Source organism: Panthera leo, chromosome B4, assembly GCF_018350215.1.
Source record: "Panthera leo isolate Ple1 chromosome B4, P.leo_Ple1_pat1.1, whole genome shotgun sequence".
NCBI classification, from domain to species: domain Eukaryota; kingdom Metazoa; phylum Chordata; class Mammalia; order Carnivora; family Felidae; genus Panthera; species Panthera leo.
The window spans coordinates 14,347,362-14,370,368 of NC_056685.1; the positions used below are offsets into that span (position 1 = coordinate 14,347,362).

Sequence of the window (23,007 nt, forward strand, 5' to 3'; positions counted from 1 at the left end):
GGGCTGGTGGTACACTTTTTCTCTAATGGGCCAGGGAGTACATATTCCAGGTCTTGCAGGCCATGTGATCTCAGCAGCAAGACAGCACAGTCAATACATAAACAAATCAGCATGGATATGTTCCAGTAAGTATTTTACAAAAATAGCTCATGGCTTGATTTGCCCTGTGGGCCAGTTTGCTAACCCATGATGTATTATTTCCTCAAATGCACCGACACTTATTAAATACGCCTTCTTTCCAACACATCTGGGGGTATAAAGAAGTCTTAGTACCTTAATGGGTTTCATAAAGAAGATAATTCTGGCTCTTATCTGAAAGAGAAAAGAGGGTAGGGAACCCTTGCTGGGAGGAATTAAGAGCCATGGCTGGGGGACTAGAACTGTGAGAAGAGCAGTAGTTAGCAAGGGAAGTCAGCTGTGGTGGAAGAACGAACATCAGGAGTTAGGAGGTGATGGTTACGTATCCAGGCAGAGCACATGGCGTTCCCACAATGCTTAGCATACATGGAACACTTAGTGCTGCGAACAGGCCAGCGGAAGCCGGACGCGGGCACTAGACGAGACAGGGTTGCAGAGCCTACGAAATGAGGCACTGGAACGGATGACAGGCCGTAACTTCAAACATGTCACAGGAGAGGAAGGCAAAAAAGGAATTTAGACTGTTCACTGTTTGAAGTTTCTAAGTTGAACCAAGTAGCTCAAAACCCTGTATGTGAGCAAACAGCCCATGTGTCAACCACCTAAACACAAATTCTTTTTCCCCTCCCAAAACACAGCCCAGTGGCACGGGCTGTGATATACTAATAGTGATACACTAATAGCTAATTTGGTAAACTCCTTAGAAATTAATTGTTCTTAATCATACCACTCATTTTAAGATGTGTTTATGCCAGAGGGAGAAGAGAAAAAGGAAAAGAAAAGAAACGCCAAAGCAAAAAAAAGTGAATTCTAATGAAAACATTCCAAATGTTTTCATCCACAAATCAAAGCCAGTATGGTCTTCTAAACTGATTCCTGGCTTGCTTATTTTGAGTATTTACAATGATTTTTAGATTATTATAGAAAGCCATCTCTTAGTTAACATGTGCTTAAATTTACAGAATGTTTAAATGTTTATAGATGAAACCTGGAAAAGTTACAAAACCACCTATTCCCATTCAAGTGTTTCATGCTGAACTCTCTTTAACTTTCTAATTTGGTTTAAAATGACAAATTCCAACACTAATTTTAACCAATTTCTTTAACTTAAATACATTTGAACAAGGTTCTAGTTTAAACATCTGTAACAGAATGATCCAGGTCGTAAATTTGGTAATATATTAATGTCAAATGTATTTCATATTTGCATAGCAAGTTTGGCAAATGAAGAATTCTATTCAACTGAGGAAGACTCCTTTACCATCTTAAGGCAAAATATTTTAGCGAGAGATACAACTGATGTGTTTTTCTCACTGAACATAAAGGATGAAGTAAAATGGAACTCCGATGTAATAAATAACTGTGTAAGTATGAGGAATAATAAGAGAACATTACCCTTCAGATTTCCATTTCCAAGACTTAATACAGCAATAGCTTTTGGATTACATATTTAGTATATTCTTTGCATATAACTATCCACACCTCCATAATGTTTTGAACACTGTCCAGCCTGTTAAATGGTGAAGAAAGAGGTAGTCTGTACATTTAAGGTGACCACCTAGTGGGAGGGAGAAAAATGTGCTACTATATGCTTATTTTGGTGAACAGTATTAAAACTGTCTTAAGAAAATTACACTGCAAAACAAAATTCAAACATACACCCCCCCGCCAGAAAACCAATGAGTTACAAATAGATTCCAATGATGTAATTCCAACTTATCCAAATCAGCAAGTATACCTGTAGACATTTTTTCCTTCGCACCTAAATGCATTAAGTAGGACAAAATACCAAGTTGTACTGGATCTGAAACTCTTTTAGGTACCCCTCATTGGGAAAAGATAGAAAACCTAACAGTCAAATATTTAAATATTGTTTTAGTTATTTAAACTCTGATTTACCATCAAAATTATTTTTATTCTAAAAGTAGTTCTCCATAGTGGTCAAATATAATTGGATGCTTTTATCAGAGCAGAGGAATTTTAGAACAATTTCTATTTAGCCAATTTACTGGGCAACTGGGATTGCTACACAAAATAGCTTTTAAAATGATCTGTCCTCAACCAACTTGCCTTAATTGGCAAAGTGCTATTGAAGAGAAGGGGGGAAAAAGGCAAGCTGTTAAGGGACTATCTAATATCCTATAGTCATGAAACAAATACCTCTTTTCACGTAGTTCTGCCTACACTGTTACTATAATTATTTGGTGTTCACCATAAACCTTTTAAAATGTAACATTAGCTATCCTTCTAAACAGCCAGTGAAATATAAGGCAGGCCTATGTTCAGTTCATGGGCTAGGTGTAAGTAGCTCATTACTGAAAAGGTCTTTAAAGTTTATTCATTATGGCTTTCATCATTATCAAGAGCAATCTCTTGTCATAAGTAATCAAAGAACTTCTGAGAGTTTTACCTAACTTCAGGAATGATCACACATATAAAGTACAATTTAGCTCCCAGACAACATTTTATAGTGCTATGAAGATCCCTTCAAAAGAAAAAAAAGTTAACTGGTATAGAACATACCTTTAAGCTGTAAGTAATGTTTGCTTTAAAATCACTTTATGTTTCATATGCACTCTTAAACTCATTATACTTCTGAAAATATTTGGGGGTTACTATGAAACATTTTATATCAATTACCAAATGCTATTAAATATGTAACAGTTTTCAGTGCCAATGTTAGAAACAATTCAGGTAATGCCACGTCAACTGAAAGTAGCTAGGATAGTGGTCTTTTTTCTTTACTCTTCCATTATTTCCCCCCAAATGTGCAAAAGCCCTTGGCTATCTCCACAGCAGCCCACGGCTGTGCAGAACTGATTTGTGCTGCACTGGCAGCGAAGTCAGGGAAGGAAACATAAGAAAAGCCCTTCAAGGCTCCTTCTCCAAAAAAAACCAAACAAACTTTAAATGTGCAAGTTGAAATAAGGCAGTAGGAGGAAGTCTCCAATAGGTATCATCATCGTCATTACTATTATTAACACCAGTTGAGGGGCTTCTTTTTCTCCCTTTCATCGTAACTATACAGCTCATCTTAAAAATCCTTCCAACCTTTCTCAATTGGTTTCTGCCAGAGAATTCACCTCTAAGACCTAAGGCGTCTACTCTATGCAACCAGAATCATGTTCAGTGTTCTGTTGCTTATGTGAAGAACTGCGCAGAGAAGAGCTGTTAGCCTTTTAATTACTGATTTTCATTACGAAAACAGCTAACATAAGCCATTACTCTCTAGGCACATGATACCTCCATAATTCAAGAAAAGTGACTCCCTAACTTATTTAAATGGTTGAAGTTAATATTCACTGATCAGCTGGATAAAAATCAAATACGTTGTTAAAAAGTTCCTCCTGATTTCTAAGTAAAGACTCTATATCAATTGAATCAACTTAAACTGCTAAATCACCTGGACACAAGAGTAACTGATTTATGGTGGTAGAAGGGGTTGTTGTCACACTCTTGCCCCTCCGGGCCTTGTAAGAGGATTATTTATCACTGCCTGTGGCTAGAGGACACAAAGTACCTCTCTGGTAGGGGTCTACTTCCTACCCTCACGGACATGAGGTTTGGCCAGAGAAATGAAAGCAGAAGTGACATCACGCTAGCTCCCAGAAGAAGCTTTAAGCGCCACCTGCGTTTTTGCCAGGTGTCTCTCTGTTCTCCCTCTGCCAAGAGAAGTGCACAATCCTATGGGCTGCTCCTTCAGTCCAGATCTTAGAATGAAGAAGGCACATGGAACGCACCTGCAGCCAACATGTAAAAGTGAGAAAGAAATGAGCTTTTGTGTGTGTTTGGGGAGAAGGGGTATGGTGGGAGTGGTGTACCCAGTATATGCAAATACAGGGTGCACGGTCTGGAGAGGATTTAAATGTAACAAAACGGACGCCGTCGTAATGCTTTTTATCACCAACACATGCAGGCAAATTTGAACAATTCCAGTGGCAGACATCCCTCCTACCTGGGGTAGACTGCACTCCTCGAATACTGAATAAATCACTTAAATTGCAGGGTCTTTGCTTCAGAGAGCTGGCATGAGGAATTAAAACCTAATATTCCGCCCAGGGTTTCACTTTGCTTGTGCCCCACGTGTATTCGCTTTTCCTATTCATAGGTGGCTACCTTTTCCTCTCGTCTTTCCCTTCGTGTTTACCCACTAACAATTTTGATAATATGAACTGTATAAAGGGGTCACAGTACTCAAAGTTCTAATATTCTTCAGTTTTATCACAACTTTAGAGAAACATTCTTATTCTTCATTATGAAAGTTGTTCTACTTCCATGAACATGCCTTACATTCATGCCTTGGGTATTCAGGTTAAGCCTTTCATATCAAGATAAGCATGCAAACATAGTATACCAAAGATGGTGTGGAAATAAATGATTATTCCAGCCGGTCCTGTATCTGATGCCAGCCTTTACTTCCTTCTTAATCTTCCAGCACAACTAGTCTGGTTCAGCCATCCTGAACCCATTACTATTCCCCAAATATAGCTTGGACTGTCGTCACCTCCCTCATCTCTTGTGTTTCTGCTTCATCTTTTCTCCAAACCTAGAACACAGCCCTCATTTCATATTAAGTCAAAAACTTATGTCCTTTAATTCATGTATCATATCCTCTGTACCTCTCCCCTCTTCCAGTCTCTATTCCACTCATGTATAATTATTTGCTTTTTGTATACCTAAGGGACAGAAGTCGTTAAAAGCTAAGGAGTCAGAAGACTTGAGTTTGAATCCTGGCTTTGGTGCTCACTAGCATTTAACTTTGGAGTTGTTATTTTTCACTGGCCCCAGACTATAAAATGTTGACGAAAAATGGTACTTACCTCACAGGGGTGAACTGAGGATTACACGAATGCATGTAAGACGGTTAGCGTAATACCTGGCACAGGCAATGCTCATTAAATGTAAAGAGAAAACTACTACAATGCATTCTTTATTAATTTTTGCATTTCAACAGTACTTAGTGTAATATAGGTAATGTAGCTATATTGGGTCCTGTGGGAAAACAGATAAACCTCAGGTAGTATCAGTGATCACAAGAAGGTAGAAAGCTGGAAGAAATTACAGGAGCAACAAGGGAGAAAGAGAAACAGGAGTCCCAACACTGAAGATTTCAAGCCTGGACCATGAATAATGAGCAGGATTTTAATCACATTCTAGGCAGAGGGTAACATAAATAAAAGAAACATAAACAAAATCATAAACTTGTTAACACCATCATACGTAAATACATGATATAAGACCTTTTGCTCCATTCTATCAACTCTATTTATTATAATTATTTTCATGAATTACAAATAAACACCTAGAGGTGTATCAATGCTGATCTAATTAAAACCCATAGACTTTGGGGCGCATGGGTGGCTCAGTCGGTTGAGTGTCTGACTTCGGCTCAGGTCATGATCTCTCGGTTCGTGAGTGTGAGCCCTGCATCGGGCTCTGTGCTGACAGCTCGGAGCCTGGAGCCTGCTTTGGATTCTGTGTCTCCCTCTCTCTCTATCCCCCTGTCCCCTGCTGCTCGCGCTCTCTCTCAAAAATAAACATTACAAAAAATTAAAAAAACAAAACAAAACATAGACTTAACTGATGACCAAACTCCTTTAGGCCTTTCTATCAATGATATTTTATCTTATTTGGACAATTATTTGGGTTCTACTGTAATAAAAAAAATCATTAGAAACTAATTGAAAGGGAAAGAGGGACTGCTTTCAGTCAGCAAGTTGACATGACTGAGATAAAAAGGAAATTCCTAAAAATTATAAAAACCAGACACAGGAACAGCTGCATAAGGGCATTCAGAGTAGTAGGAAAGAGAACATAAGAGCAATTTAATTGTCAGTTTTAGGAGGTAAAAATATTTATAATGCATTTTCAAAGAGTTCTGAAAAAAATCAGGTACAAAACAAAAGCTTTATCATGATGGTACAATCGCTGGCATAACCCTACAGATTAGCTGATGAGGGCTAGCTCCAAAGCATGTTAAGCAGCCAGGTAACAGTTTGTGGTTAAAGATACATAGTTTTTCAATAATTCACATAACTAAAAATTAATTTATGTAGACTTCTACCCAAACTTTCCAAATTGTTGAAATAACAGATGCTATTCTTATGTTTGAAGATAGATGTTAAAAGTCACATGACAAGTTATGACCTTAACTATTAAAATAAGTAGGTCTTATATCCATTTTCTTTCTGCAGTAGAGAAGGCAGGGCATTGAAACCTAAGCACAAATTCACAAAGTTACTTAAGATAAATGGATAGGGTGGGGTGCCTCGCTGGCATGTGACTTGATCTCTGGTTTTTGTTTTTTCTGTTTTTTTTTGTTTTGAGTTTCAGTCCCACACTGGGTGGAGATTACTTAAAAATCTTCAAAAGCAAAAAAAACCAAAAAACCAAAAACAGATACATGGATGGGATGACGAAACTGCTTTAATATATATAACAAAACCCCAACTATAACATTTTATGTGTTACAGAATGCCCAACTGTGAATTAACTGCATTCCAAGTTCCAGGACTTTGACTCAACAATGAAAGATACACAGAGGTGAATTTCTTTATAACGAAGTCTATAAAGTGTTGGTTTTACTATTTTCCCTTAAAATTATGTTTCTTACATGTAGAGAAATGTATTATTGGTGAAGTAGAGCTGTCCAATTTTTAAATACCTAAAACAAGAAATCTAACACTCAACTGTAGTAGTTTTCCTAATGTTACACCAAAGAACAAACACACAAAAGGAGCTAACTCTATAAAAAGAATTCTAAACAGTCTCCCAGTAACAGATACTACAGTAAGAGCAGTCAGCTCATGGAGGAACAGTTACATGTTTTGTTTCTCCTTCGCATTAAATTCAGTTTCTTTATATATTCTGAGCTGAAACAGTAATGTTTTCATGTGTTCTTACTAAAAGGAAAACTGCTTTATCACAGGAAAGGTCAAAGGTGATACTCTGCACATACAAAGAGACCTTTTTATAACCACAAAAGAGGACAGAAAGGGATGTAAAACTCATCTCTCTAACTTCAAAAGAAAGTATGAAATGGATTACCAAGGCAATTAGTCACTGATCTTCCAAAGATGAAACTAGATGTTATAGGTGGGTTCCAGCTACTTTTATATTGAACCAGCAGCTCTCATCCCACACCGAGGTTGAAATGCACAATAAAAACAAAAGAGACAAACTTATTTTGTCTACTATTTTATACACATAATTTTAATAAAATTAAAAGTATCGTATTTTCAAATGTAAAACCCTTGCTTTCAAATTTGCTCTGAAAACTAACTTCATAATTGCAATTCAAGAGGAAATTACGAAAATGACCCCAAAAATTTAATCTTAAAGCCAAAATATAAAAAAGAAAAAGCATCAAAGGGAAAAACGATGGTTGGAGAGAAGGAAAAGATGGGAGGAGAAATGCTCAAATACTGACTGTGTCAGGTAGTATTTGGGCATTTAAATTATATGTTTCAGAATGAAAAGAACTGACTCCTAAAAGATGATTTAACATATTATAAAACAAATGTTACATAGCCTTGTTTTAATAATAAGAGCTCTTTTTTTAAAAAATTAAATATAGGTTCTAAATTCTTGAAGCATGTGCAAAGTCTTTTCTTTTACCTGTTCAGTAAGTTTGCAAGTTTTAAGCTTATCAAAAGTACCATGGCACTAGAATTAAAAAACAAACAAAAAAGTACACTGGTATGATGATTTTTAACATATTATCCATATCTACAAGGCCTGCTTCCTCACAATGTACAGAAAATTTTATTCTGTTATGGCTCAGATGACTTGTTTGGAGAATTCTCCACCCTACTTAATGGAAATTAAGTTTCCTTCTTTGAAGAAGTCCCTTTACCTACTGCATTTAGCTCACCCACATCCCTTTTTCCCAGGGTTCTGTGGGACTCCTGCTGCTTGATGACTAGATTCCTGTAAGATCCCTGCAGTCAGGCTATGTGCTCCTCCCTCTTAGTATAAAACTCCCACTTACACAGAATTGCTTCCAGTTATGTTTTGCAACCACATTCTCTAAGATACATCAAATAATACAATATCATTTTTGTTGTTTCACAGACATAGATAAGAAAGGTCACTTTTTCTATGTCAGATGGAAGAGTACGATGACTTACAAAATGTGGGAGATAAATTTAAAAACTTAAATGATATTAAAAAGATAGCTATAATCAATCTGAAGTTTTAACAACCTGCTCATAAAAGTCAATTATTAAATTTATTTTTACCATTGATTTTTAAATAAAATTGAATGGTGAAAAATCTCTTCCAATCCCACAAAATGTGTTGAATGAATCTCTCCACAGGTCAGGAAAAGGGCTCCGATAAAATTAAAAAAAAGTTAAATTCTGGGCCACTGGATATCTCAAATACGAAGGGATAACTTTATTAAGTAAATAGTTTGGCACTCAAATTTATAATGACAAATTGTACACCTCTTTTAAAATAAATTAATATATGTAAGAGTCCTAAAAGTAACCTATTCATCTCAAAAGGAAAAACCAACACAGACAGTTAAGAAGTTATCTCACTGAACAGGAACAATTTTCTCACTCATCCTCAAACTATGAACATAAATTTTAAATATGATAGAGGATATGTGACAATGCTTATTTATAAATACTCATCAAAGCTGTTTTTATTCACTAATCTGGAGAAAGAATCTGCGTAGGTGTGTGTATTTAAGTTGATCAGCTAGGAGAGCAGAAGCAAGTTCTTCTGTTTTAGTCTCCATATAGTTAATGCATACACTAACTGTTATTTCTTGGTTTACAAGCTTACGGGTATGTTGAATTCTTATGATCAAAGACAACTTAGCATTCCTACGTCCCCATCTCCCTCCGTGTTCAAATCCCAACACAGCTGTATCACAATTTTTGGTGAGACAGATCTTCAGTGTTTTCTGCATGCAATCATTTGTTCAACAAAAGTTTAGTGAGCACCAACACTGTGTCTGGTCCTGTTCTAGGCACTGGAAAACAGCAGGAGATAAAACAGACAAAATTCCTGCCTTCAGAGAGCTTACTAGTGAGAAAGATAGATAATATATAAAACCAACAAGTAAAATATATAGTATGTGCCTAAAACCAGAATATATTAAGAACTCTTGCAACTCAATGAAAAGACCAACAACCCAATTCAAAAACAGGCAAAGGACTTGAACAGACATTTCTCCAAAGAATATATACAAAAGGCCAAAAAGTCTATTTAAAAAAAAGATCAACATTATTAGTCACTAATTAGGGAAATGCAAATCAAAGTCACAATGACTACTCAACACTCACTAGGACGGTTATAATAATAATAAAGAGGAAAATAACATGTGTTGGCAAAGACGTACAAGAACTTGGAACCTCGTACGCTGCTGGCTGGGATGCAAAATGGTGTAGCTGCTGTGGAAACAGGCAGTTTCCCAAAATGCTAACCAGAGAATTACAATATGATCCAGTCATTCCGGTTCTAGGTATTTACCAAACAGAACTGAAAACAGGGATTCAAACAAGTTCCTGTAGAGGAACCTTCACTGCAGCATCATCCACGAGAGTCAAAGTCTGTTGTCTGCAGAGAACAGAGTGTCATTTAGCCACGGGATGGAAGCGGTGAGGATACAGGCTACAAGGAGGTTGCACCTCAAAAACATTACACTCAGTGGGACGATCCCCAACACAAGGCCACATGTATGATTCCATCTACACGAAATATCCCGTATAGGTAAATTCTCAGCGACTGAAAGCAAATGGGTGGCTCCTGGGGCTCTGGAGAGAACGAATGGGAGTCCATGCTTAATGGATATGCCATTTTATCTTAGAGCAATGGAAATGTTTTGGACCTAGTTATAGGCAGTGGTTGTACAATGCTCTGAAAGTACTGAAAGCCGCTAAATTGTTCACGTGAGAAGGGTTACTTATGTTGTATGAATTTCACCTCAATTAAAGTGGATCTATATCTAGGTGTGAGAGAGAGAATGTCAATGAAAAGGCGGGAAGAGCAAGGGGCAGAGAGCCAGGGCAGGCCTTCCTAAGGAGACGACATGTGAATACCGACCTGGAGGAAGAAGAGAATCCTTCACACAGGCAGCTGAGGCGAAGGCAACAGCAAATGCAAAGGGCTCGCTGCATCTCGGAGCCACAGCAAAGCTCGGTGAGCAGGCCAAGCACGACAGGAGGGGAGCAGTAGGAAATGCGATTAGAGGGGCAACAGGGAATCAGCTGAGGTGAGGTGGGGCCGCTAAGTTATTCTAAGGACTTTGGCCTTTACGCTGAGCACAGGGGAGCCTATGTAGGGTTTTGAGCACAAGCGTAACATGAAGTAACTTACATTTTAACAGGGTCATTTTAGTTGCTGAACTGAGAAGATCCTACAGCTCCTCGAAGGGCAACGACAGAGTCATCAGTTAGGAAGCTACTGCCAACGATCTAGGAGAGAGATTTCTCCAATTTGTCTTTCAGTTCCTTATTCGTCCTTCAAATATTCTTTTCTCACAGCCTCCAGAGTTTCATGGATATAGTAACTTCTTTGACAGTTTTTGGTTTTTTGAAAAATTTTTTTTGATCCCTACACTGTCCTACACCAACTCCATTCTTTTTTTTTTTTCGTCTTCTTTAATTTATCTTGAGTTCCTTTCTCCCTATTGCTCTGATTTCTGTTTTCCATGTAAGCATTTCAAGCACTGTCCATGTGGGCAGGACTTGTAAACCTCACTGTGGGGTTATCTGGCCGGGCCGTCTCACTGAGATACCGCAAACTGCAGTATCCGTCTTTCCTCTTGACTGGGTCAACTGGCCCAACAAAAAATAAATTGCTTTAACCACGAGTGGGTGCATTCAACAATGCAAAGCTGCTGCGCTCTTTCTGAGGCTCTAAGATTGATCACTAAAAACACTCATCTCATTAGCTTTCTCCACCCTTCGTCTATCCAATCCAATCTGTCACCAAGCCTGTCAGTTTAACTCAGGAATGGCTCTCTCAAATTTATGCACCTCCATCCATGGCTACCATCATGACCCTGGCCAAACCACATTCCCTGCTTACTGGAAATACCACAGACGTCCTCCCTACCCACTCCCTAGGTTATGTCTCTTTTCCACAGTTAGCCACAGTCATCTTTCCAAGATGCAAATTTAATCCTGTTTCTTTCCTTCCTACCCCGCCCCCCCACAACTATTCCCACCACCTACTTTTAACAAGTCTAGTGGTTGTCATTACTCTTTGAACGGTCTTCCTAAGTCAAAGACCTGCTTTTGCAGCCTCATCCTAGCCCTTGCCCCTCAAATTCTCCGTGCTCCCGCTCTTCTTCTTCAGTTGGTTCCCACCATAGTCTTGTACTCCGACTATCTCCTGTCCAGGGAAAGCTCTTTTCTCCTCTTCCCGTAGTCTAATCTTACTAAGGCCTCAGAGTGCTCATCTGAGAGACACATCAGTTCTTCAAGGAAACGTTCCTAATTTCCAATACTAAGATAAATTCTTACAGCTTTATATACCTGTGCTTTGTCAGCCCTCATCATAGTTGTAACTGTTCTAATTTATTAAGTGTGATTCTTTGATTAATGCCCCCCCCCCCCCCATTAGAATGTACACCTCTGGAAAAACAGGAGCACATCTATTTTTGCTCACCACTGTTTGAGCACCTGGCACAACGCTGGGCACATACTATATGCCCAGTAAATATCTGACCAATGAGTACACACACGAATGATGACTGCTGCAACTCTTACTACCTCTGGTGTGTCACCTCAAGAATTATACTGCTTTTCAAAGGCATTTTCAAATGCTAAATTACAGATTACTTTGAAGACTGTGACCTTAAAACACACTTTTTTACTTAATCATAATCAGCACAAAGAAGCCAGCATGTGAAATACACATCCATACAATCCTATGAGTTTTACGGAAAAAGACACCAACACTTACATTAAGCTGCTGTTACAGGCCATAGAACATAAAGTGAATGACCCCCCCCCCCCCAAAACAAACCCAAACTCAAAAATAAATAACAAACCCTAAATTACTTTTTGAGTAACAAAAACAAAGCTAAAATTACCTGTTCAAATATAGAAATATCTAAGAAAGAATGATCAAATCATAGATCTTATAAAAACAGAATTTACAGTATTTTCTAGATGGCAAATACTATATAGAAATATTTATTTCTATAGAAATATTACTGTATTTAAAAATTTATTTTATTTTTTAAATTTTTTATAACGTTTGTTTTTGGGAGACAGAGAGAAACAGACCACGAGAGCGGGAGGGGCAGAGAGAGAGGGAGACATGGAATCCGAAGCAGGCTCCAGGCTCTGAGCCTGACAGCTGTCAGTGGGGCTCGAACCCATGAACCGTGAGATCATGACCTGAGCTGAAGTCGCTGCTTAACCAACTGAGCCACCCAGGCGCCCCTAAAAAATGTTTTTAAACTGGATCTAATAAGTGTAATCAAGTATTAGTGGCCTCATTTCCTACTTCTGTAATCTTCCAGCTTTTATTTCAAAGGGAAAAATTCTTTACTTGCAACTCTTTTAAAAAAAAAAAAACATGTTCAAGCAACCTAAGTTCAGTTGTTTTAAAATACACTGAAAAGTAGGGGCGCCTGGGTGGCTCAGTCGGTTAGGGTGCTACTTCTGGCTTAGGCCATAATCTCCTGGTTCCGTGGGTTTGAGCCCCAGGTCAGGCTCTGTACTGACAGCTCAGAGCCTGGAGCCTGCTTTTATTCTGTATCTCCCTCTCTCTGCTCTTCCCCTGCTTGCGCTCTCTTTCTCTCAGAAATGAATAAATGTTAAAAAATTTTTTTCTTAAACACAGTGAAAAGGAATTACCCATACTTTTAAGAAGCTTCAGAATGAGTCATGAAAAAGTATTTTTAGAAGATATAAATATCACTGGAACAAGTGTGGAAAATTCATGCAAAGGCTTTATTCACTGAACTAATGAATCCCCTGCACCACGTGCCAGACTATATATCAGATCCAAAGATACAAAGGTAGGTATCAAAAGAATTAGTATAAAATTCAAGACTTCTAAAGGAGAAGGTGATTTTTAAGACCTATTATAGCTGAAGAACCTAAAATCTTACTATAAAATTCTCTCCAATCACTTCATGCGGGTGTGCATTCTCCTATCAGGATTATGAGTAGCTTCCGGGGATGCAAATAAATGAAGACAGATTCCAACACCTTGTCTGACTCAGGAGGTGTACACGGAGCTTGTTTTGCCAGGCCTACAACTGATGTGGCAGGGCTTTCTGTTTCTCTCTATCCTCAAGTCTCTATCTAAGTCGACATTTTGTGGCACGTGGCTGAGGCCTACGAGTAAGATGACTGAGAAAGCCCCTGCCCACAAGGGCTCACTGCTGACCACGGAAGACACAGAAACAGGCTTGGGAAGCAAGAACTGTGCACTGCCTGATACGAGCAATTGCACAATGGACCAAACACTATGGGATAATAGAAAATACCAAGCAGATGGGTAAGAAGTGTATGTTTCATAGAAATGTAGGTATCAGTCACTTTCAGGACTCTTGTCAACAGACCTAACATTTAGATGCTTAAATACAAAATGCCTGCATATTTATGTAGCTCGGTTGACATTATTCCTTCTATTTTACCTCCTGTAAAATCTCTTCTGTTGACAACAAAAATCACTTCTTGAATATCAAACATAAAATTTAAGATTTAAAATATTTTCATCTCATTATCTTTTATATCTGAAACTTTTACTGTTTCATAGGATTTATCACTTTTCCTATGCTAAAAAACAGAGCTGGAGATAAAAATAATAATTGGCTTGAAAATACATTTTTGCAAGTAAATTGGAACTGATTTTCTATTCTGGAAATTCAGAACACTTTACACAAAAATTAGTCAAATGGTGAAATCCTCCCTCTGGAATTAAAAGTTGTTCAGTTTCTGTCATTTACATTGTGCTTGTAACTTCTTCTCTACTTTAGGAGGGAAATAAACAGAAAAAGCTCTCAGACTCAATGTAACCTGTCAGTACTTTTAGTCCTGTAGTTCTATAAAAGCCTGTACTTTTAGTTGTATTTCATAGCTTTTTCTGTTTAAGAAAAGTTAAGTATGGATCTTGCTCTAAATCCATTATCTAGATTTTGGCAGCACATTAAAAGTAATACTGTAATAAGGGGCGCCTGGGCGGCTCAGTTGGTTGAGCGTCCAACTTCGGCTCAAGTCATGATCTTGCAGTTCATGAGTTCAAGCCCCACACAGGGCTCTGTGCTGATAGCTCAGAGCCTGGAGCCTGCTTTGGATTCTGTGTCTCCCTCTCTCTCTGCACTACCCCTCCCTGCCTCGTTTGTGCTCTCTCTCTCTCTCAAAAGTAAATAAACATAGAAAAACTTTAAAAAAAAAGTAATACAGTAATAAATGAGGAAATAGAATCCACAAAACTAAGTTTTTGGTACAATTTATACAATTCGTCTTCTTTCAGACACAAATAAAATTACACTAACAAGTACAACCTAAAAAAGTATATGGGGGTAATCAGGAAAGTCCACTAGAAATAAGAAACCTCAAAATACACAATTATATATTTTCTCCCTTTCCAACATCAGCAACTGCATCTAGGCACCCCCATGTTTAAGGAATACAGAATAATGAAAATGGGAGTGACGATGGCAACCGCCAATATTTCCTGGGCACCTAACTTGCTCTAGGTGCTGCTAAATATCTTATATTTAAGCCTGATGACAATTCTAAGAGTTAGGTATTATCAGAAATCACTATTTTAAAGACATGGGAAAAAGAGGCTGAATGATGTTCAGAAGTGGCAAGGCTGGGATTCAAATGAAGTCTGTCTGACTCCAAAGCTCTTAACCACTCCACTGTGGACATAGAAATACTATAGTTAAAGGCTGAGATTTAGAAACAGGTTTAAGAATTTTAAAATAAACATATTCAAATACATTTAATCTATTTCAATATTGTAACCCCGTATATATTAAAATTATAGGACATATTACATCTTAAAAGAGAATTTCTATACCACTGAACTAGTCATGTATTTAATAATGTTTTCCTAGATGTTGTAACTTAAAATTATTTTATATTACGTAAATTAGATTCTTATCCTCTTTACAAAAGAGCAACCTAAAACTTTTAAATTCAGTTACTTTCACCATAACAGAGTGATTTCTGGAAAATATCAAAAGCCAAAGCTCTCAAGTCACAAAAGGTAAAGAAATTATAATTAAATCATGACAGATTTTACTGAAATAATTGCAAAACTAGAGCAGTGTAACAATATTTTCTTCAGTATCATTTTTTTAGATTTTGGAATAGTCCCCCTGTTAGTGGGAATACACTGAAGTTTGCACAAAGATCCAAACTAAATATGGACTTATATTACTTGTTTGCCTGATATCATACTTAAAAAAAAAAAAAAAAAAAAAAAAAAAAAATCCTGCTATAAGCATACCTTGGCAAAAAATACGGTGAGGTGAGTTTCACTGCCAACAATCCAAATAGGGAATTTTGGAGATTTCAAGTAAGAACCAACCTAGAACAAATGTAGCAAAATAAACAAACAAATGAAAATCTGACAGTGCCTGTTGAATATTTGCCTATGAATATCTGAAGCAAATGGAAAAATGTGCTGTGCCAGAATGCCTTACCCATAAAGGTCAAATGCTGAGTGTAAAAAAATCAATGTTATAAATACTGTCAGGGCTAAGTTTATATTGCATCTTTACCATCAGGATAACAATAATACACTTTTAACACAGGTAAAAAAAAAAAATAGTTTAGCACTAAGAATCATTCTCAGGTTTTACTAAAGTTGCTAGACAGAATGACCACTTTAAGAATATCAGCTTGATTGTCAAACCCTACAACTATAAACTTGATAATTACTTTATCAGGGGAACAACTGTAAATTAACAAATATATTTATGAATAAATAAAGGGGAAAAACCTTAAGAACATCCTGTCTTCAAAGAACGTAGGGCAATATAATAATCCCTCTAAAGCAAAATATATACTCCAAAATATTTAAGAATATGAAAGAACCCTGTCACTCTTTATGGTTGGAAGTTCACTCCTGTCACTCTGCATGGTTGGAAGTTCAAAGTTTTAAAATATGAAGTCTCCTTAAGATGTACAAAAAGTTATAGCCTACCTTCTAGGTTATATATTTAATCTATAAAACTATAGTATCTGAAATTTGAGAGTATCATTTCTGTGGGTGATGGAGAAAGTTTAAAATTCAACAAAAAACAGACTTGGGAAATCGCATCATGTTCACGTCGATCAATTCTATACCCCTATGAGGACAGAGACTACAACTTAAAAACAACCTTACCATTCAAATTTGCTGAATTTTCTTTTCTCACACAGACTCCCCGGAATGGGGGACATTCCGAGCAGCTACTTGCAGCAGTCAGGGCAATTCTTCCCTCATCAGTCAACAGGGTACCCTGCTTTCAACCACCACTACAGTCCTTTGGCATTTATGTTCATCATGGGGAAGTTGGGGAGAGGGACTCTTTTGTATTCACGGATAGAAACACCGGTATGTCTGACCTTTGATGGGCAGGGTGGGCTGGATGTGCTGATGGCAATGGTGAACCAGGAGAGCAGGAAGGGTGATGATTTGGGGGTAAAAGAGAATAAGGGCAAAGGACAAAGACAAAGGAGAAGCTCTAATCACAGGTTCAGAGTAGACGGAATTTTAGAGGTGCTCAGTGCAAGCCCTTCAATTTTACATCAAGAAACAGGAAGTATCCAGGATCTGCGCCTTGTCTGAATTCAAACAGTTAACAGAGCTGGAATTAAAACTCAGGATTTCTGACTCCTAATATGGTAGCTTTCCCTTACATCACGCTACCTCTTGGGGTGAGAAGTATAGACATTAGTTAATTTCTATTTTAGAAAATGAGTATGTGTGTGTGTGTATTTAAATAAGGTAGAAGTAAAAAAGTGAGGATTATATACAGTAGAATCAAAAGGTAAACAAATGAACTCATTAAGTGTTTCATAATAATATAAATAAGTAAAGAGTGCATAAATAGTGCAGCCACTTTGGAAAAAGAGTCTGACAGTTCCTCAACAAGCATATAATTACTGTACGACAAGCAATTTCATTCCTGGGTACACATCCAAGAGAGACAAAAACACGTTCACAAAAAACTTATACGGAATGTTCTTAGCAGAGTTATTCATAGTAGCACAAAAGCAGGAACAACCCGAACGCCCACCAGCTGATGAACAGATAAACACAATTGATATATAAATACAATAGAATATTTGGTCATAAAAAGGAACAAAGTGCTAGTAGGTAAAACAAGAATCAACACTGAAAACACTGTGCCAAGTCAAAGAAGCCAGACACTAAAGGCCACCTATTGAAGGATTCCATTGAGATGAAATGTCCAGAACAGGCAAAACCACAGAGAAGTAGAGCTGCCAGGGGCTGGGGAGGATTGGGGAAGCGACCGCTAGTGGGGTTAGAAGATCTTGTCAGAAGAAGAAAAACATTCTGAAATTCAGTAAATGGTGACAGGTGCACGACCTTCTGAACTGCACACTTTAAAATGGTGAGTTTTATGGTATTTGAGTTTATCTATTTAAAAAAAAAGGGGGGGGGCACAGACCAAAGCAGAGTCACCCTCTGCACTGTGTGCATATGTACCGACACGGTTTCATCTGTGTTAATGAACACATATGATCAAAATGACATGAAAATGTTAATTTCTAAAGAGCAATTTGCTATGATGGTAAAGCACAGGGAAATGTTCAGATGCACAAAACTAATACAAACACAATGATTTCCTTAATGCCATTTCTCTAAATGTTTGGTAAAAAGTAAATCTATACAGGTTTCCAGAAGGCCATTTACAGTTATGTACACCACAGTGTAATTTAGTTCTTCAAAAAACTTTGTCACACCATCCCGACCACTTCCCTTACAGGTCTCCCACACTCCAGGCCACTACGTACGGCCCTAAGTGCCCTGGAGCCAGCTGTCAGACAAGCAGAGACAGCCCTCAGCCTCAGAGCTGACTGAAACTATCCAACCCCTAGGGAGCCTATGAAACCTAGCCAACTCCATCCCAACGCCCGTACACAGGCTGCTCTCTGTAGTAGCACCTTGCTGTTGCCCTGTCCCCAGGTGTCATCCCGTCTGTGGCGCTGTCTGGGAGCCCTCTCTTGTTTGGAGGTGTAAGTAACAGAGAGTTCTGCCTTTCATCTATCTGAGTACCAGTGTGTTGTGTCCTGCCATTATAATAATCTTTAGGGGTGCCTGGTCAGCTCATATGGTTAGGTGTCTGACTCTTGATTTTAGCTCAGATCATGATCTCGGGGTTGTGGGACTGAGCCCCATGTTGGGCTCTGCACTGAGCACGGAGTCTGCTTAAGATTCATTCTCTCCCTCTCTCTCTATCCCCACCCGGCTCGCATGCCATTTTCCCCTACCTCTTGCTCTCTCTTGAAAACAAACAAAAAACAAACAAAGTTACTGCTAGAGCACTAGAGCAATATGCATTAGGAGAACACATAGCCATTACTGGTTTTCCACTAAGATCGTAGGAGGAAAATAGGCATTGCTCTACCTGCTCTTCCTGACAGCTAAAGAAAAGCAAAAAGCATGATTTAGAAAAGCTTACAATTCTGAAATTGGTAATTCACTCATTCAACAAATGTTTACTGACCACCAAGTATGTACCCAGAAATACAACATCACTGGCTTCAAAGGGTCTATAGTCCACTGGTGATGAACAGAGAAAAGCAAATTCAAGATCAAAAAAATAAATAAGTTAACAGACAAGAACATTATAGAGAGATTATTCCTATGCTATTATGAAAAAGGGTCACTGAGGCAATGGCCGAAGAAAGGGTCTTGGAGGCACCATTTTAAGTAGGACCTGCAGGGGACAGGGAGCCATCCACTCAAGATCTGGAGAATTCCTGGCAGAAATGATGGCAAGCACGAAGTCCTATTAGGCAGGAAAGGGCTTGGGTGTGTTCAGAAACTGGCAGGAAACCAGGAGGACGAGTGCACAGCAACAGAGAGGGCAGTGCGCCTCCAGAGGGCCAGACAGGATCTGGTTCAGGGCGTGGAGAGGGCAGTACGCCTCCATGGGGACAGACGGGATCTGGATCAGGGCGTTACAGGCCACATGGTGACAATTTCACAGTATATCATCTCCACCCCCTATCCTCCTGCAAAACCCACACACATGCTTTAAAAAAAAAGGCTTTACTGAAGTGTCTTTGACGTGCGAAAAGGGTACACATTAAAAGCGTGCAACTTGATGTTTTTATATATGCATACGCTGTGAAAAGATCACCACCATCAAGCTAATTAACATATTCATCACCTCTATACAGTTACCATTTTTGTGTGTGTACCCATGTGCACACTTGCCAGCACACACACACTTTTTAGGATCTATGAATGTTTGTGTGTGTTTCCTGGGAGAACGGGATGCAGCTTGATGCTCTGGTTGCCAGGCTACTTCAGAATAGCTTTAGCTTGTAAGTTAAAGTCACCGAAAATAATAAAACAGTTGCTACTGTGTAACAATATGATGTCTACTAAGAGATCCGGGCAGGATGGAACCTAATTCATTATCACACCATACCACTCCTTTCCAAGTGTTGTCATGAAAGAGGAACACTTCTGCTTAAAAGAAAGTAAGAAAGTAAGAAGGCAAGAGGGCAAGACACCGTCCTTTTCCTAAATCACTATCACCAGAGCTACTGCTATGGAACCACAATTCTAAAATGGAAAAGAAAATGAGATCCACTTCTCCCTTTCCAAAATCAGGACACCTCATTAAGTGCAAATCATTAATGATTTGAACCCCATTTAAAACTATCCAATAGTTATTTCAGAACATCCAATAGTTATTTTAGAGTATGCAGAAAAGCCATGAAATATTTATCAATAAATGAGAAGTTCCTAACCTTACCCCATGTGCTAAAGAATTTAATGCTATGAAATGCTTGGAATTTTGTTTTTAAGTGTGAAATCATTTTTCAGATGGAATAGACAAAACTTAAAACTTCAGGCATCTAGCAAATTCTTTTTCTTTGCCTCCTAAGTATTGCCAGTTGTTTCAGCAAAGCGTACCATTATGAGGAAGCAACAATACATCCTTTTCCCTTGGTTTACCAAAAAATAAATGTATACGCAATAATAGATTTATTTTTATAAATTGTTTTTTTTTACTGGGTTCCGCCCTCTGTCCTTGAAAACAGGAAACTCGGCATCATCAGCCAGCTTAACTCTATCCTTCATACGCCTGTCAGTTTAGGAAAGGAGATCAGGAAAGAAGTGGAGAGTATGTACTAGCAAGTTAAATGTCATCTAGGAGAAAATACCATCCGCGACATTGGACATGTGAATAAAAAGCATTGAAAACACCTTCAGAATCAACTTACCTTACAGTATCTTAAAGCTTCCATTAATGTTAAGAATCCTACTGCTGCTTGTTCATGTATACCAAGAAGTTCTACAAAAAAGAAGTTAGCACTGCATTAGCATATGTAAATCTGAAAAGTACCTATATGTAAATATAGATGTACCCTATATACATATTTTACATCAAAACTTTTATTCCCCAAACTATACTTCAAAACCTAGCATGTATTTACTGTTAAGAGTTCCATCAAATCATCGTATTACTAATTATTATCAAATGCCATTAGATCATGTTTGTGTGGGTGATGTGATATCCAGATGTACATTAAATGTCTTTACGAACTTTATTTTCAATGTTAATGTTTAAAATGAGGACATTTTTCTCTCTGAAAACCAAGGAGTTACGGACAAAAAGAAAAAAGAGATACTCAATAATATCCATTGTTTTGACTTAGAAAAACAAATGAATATGCTAATCTTAATCCATAAAATTTATCATCAGTGAACCTACTTGTAGAATACTTAAAACATGGGAATTTGATTCCATTCCTGACTCCTATAAATAAACACAGTGTGCTTAAGACTCCAGAAATAAAGACAAATAGAACAAGTTATCTGCCTTACAAAGGCTAAATTTATCAAGAGAGATAGAAGAAAAAACTTGTGTCTTCACTGTTTACACACACACATACACAATGCATCTTAAAAGTGATAAAAGAACATCTATTTATTTATTACGGAAGGTGTACAGAACTGACAACATGTGAGTTGAACCTCGAAGCATATGTAGGAATTTTTTCCAGGCCAAGAAGATGATACGAAGGAAATTCAAGGCAGAGGAAACAAGAAAGAATTATCAACAATAAAGAAAATCAATGTATTTAAGGGGTGAAGAATATGCCAAACCTTCCTTCAAGGTTTCTAGCCTGGGGAATCTGACAAATGGTGACTAACTGATAGAGTTAAGAAAAAGTAGGTTCCGAAAGTGGTATCAAGAGAGAACATGAGTTTGGTTTAGGCAAGCTGGAAGGGAGGAAACCTCAGGACTTCTAGCTACAGATGGATACACAACTAAGGCTCAGGAACACAAGGAAGAGGGGTCAGGGGAGGATACAGAGCTTTGGGCATCATCAGCATAGAGATGAGAGGTGATGTCATGGATGTGGTTAAGAAAGAACTGACAAAGCTCAGAAAATGAAGACAAGTGATTATTTCACAACAAAGATGTAACTGTGGTGATGATCTTATCTTTTACAGACTATAGCTTTCAGTTGAGGTATATTACGTAGAACTACAATAGTATTTGGATCCATAAATGTTTCTACAAAGCATTTTTTCTGGTTCAAAATTATGTCCACTGTAAATACTACACACACACACACACACACACACACAGCTTTGCTTCCTTTTCACCACCTGGTCATGTTTTATCCACTTTTCTGTTAAGATATAGTGTTTTCCTTATTAATTAATGTAATAATATCAATTCTTAGTCATACCATGTATCCTTAAGTACAACATTCAGACAGTGTAAGCCAAGAACTGGTTGTTGAAACTTTTGGATTTGGAAATTCAAAATTAAGAGAATATACATATATTTTTCACTAGTTTCTTACAGGTACCAGGAGGGTATAGCAATAGTTCCCAAATTGTCATTTATGATTCCTAGGGATCCACAAGACCCTTTAGAGACTACATGATTTTCATAAAAGGACATTAATTGCCTGTTTTGTTGTTTTTTTTTTTTTTTTTTTTGCTCTTAAACTTTCATGAGTAAAGTGAAGTTTTCCAGAGGCCAAATGACATGTCATATCTCAACAGACTAGATCTATAAACAGATATGAGAATGTCTACTAATAACCTCAACATTGAAGGAACTTGCAAACTTTAAAACAATGTCACTCTTCTTACTGATTTTCTTCTTATTTTGGAAAACAGTTATTTATATTGAGAAGTAAAGGATGTATTATTGTCATTTTAAAATGAATTGATACATCTTTTAAATTTCTAAGTCTTAATTTCTAAGAAAAATATTGATCATTATTTGGTTATAACCCATACAAGAAAAAGCTCTTTGGGATCTTCAATCATTTTTAAAAGTATAAAAAGCACGAAAACAAAAAACACCTGAATCACTGAGTTATAGCATTCAAAGGAAAAAAAGGGAGTGGGGGTGAGTGACCCAAATAAGCAGAAATGGTACTCTACGGTCTTACAAATTTTCCCCTCCTCTTCCTTCTTAGATTTATTTTCAAGTTCAAAGAAGAATATGTATGTTGAGAAACATTTTCACACTTTAATTTCTAAAAATCAGATATCACCACCTAGTGTTATGATTAGATATTGCATCATCGATTTCCTTGTAATTTTAAACAAATGTCTCAAAGAATATATTTGTAACTTAATGCTACTAGCTATGGCGAACCAGCTGTTCGTAATTGTTGGGGAATGAATTATTCAGATTAGGTCAGTAATCACATGTTT

The 23,007-nt window shown here is 37.6% G+C and overlaps 1 protein-coding gene across 5 annotated transcripts in view; it reads right to left on the minus strand.

Moving 5' to 3' along the window:
- MINDY3 (MINDY lysine 48 deubiquitinase 3) overlaps positions 1 to 23,007 on the minus strand; it is a 101,094-nt gene that overhangs the window by 35,904 nt on the left and 42,183 nt on the right. For all 5 annotated transcript variants that reach the window (XM_042944995.1, XM_042944996.1, XM_042944994.1 and 2 more), the window contains 2 exons: positions 20,544 to 20,614; positions 15,577 to 15,657 (listed from right to left, as the gene is read on the minus strand). In XM_042944995.1, the coding sequence (XP_042800929.1) occupies positions 15,577 to 15,657; positions 20,544 to 20,614 (152 nt within the window). The remainder of the gene's footprint in view (positions 1 to 15,576; positions 15,658 to 20,543; positions 20,615 to 23,007) is intronic.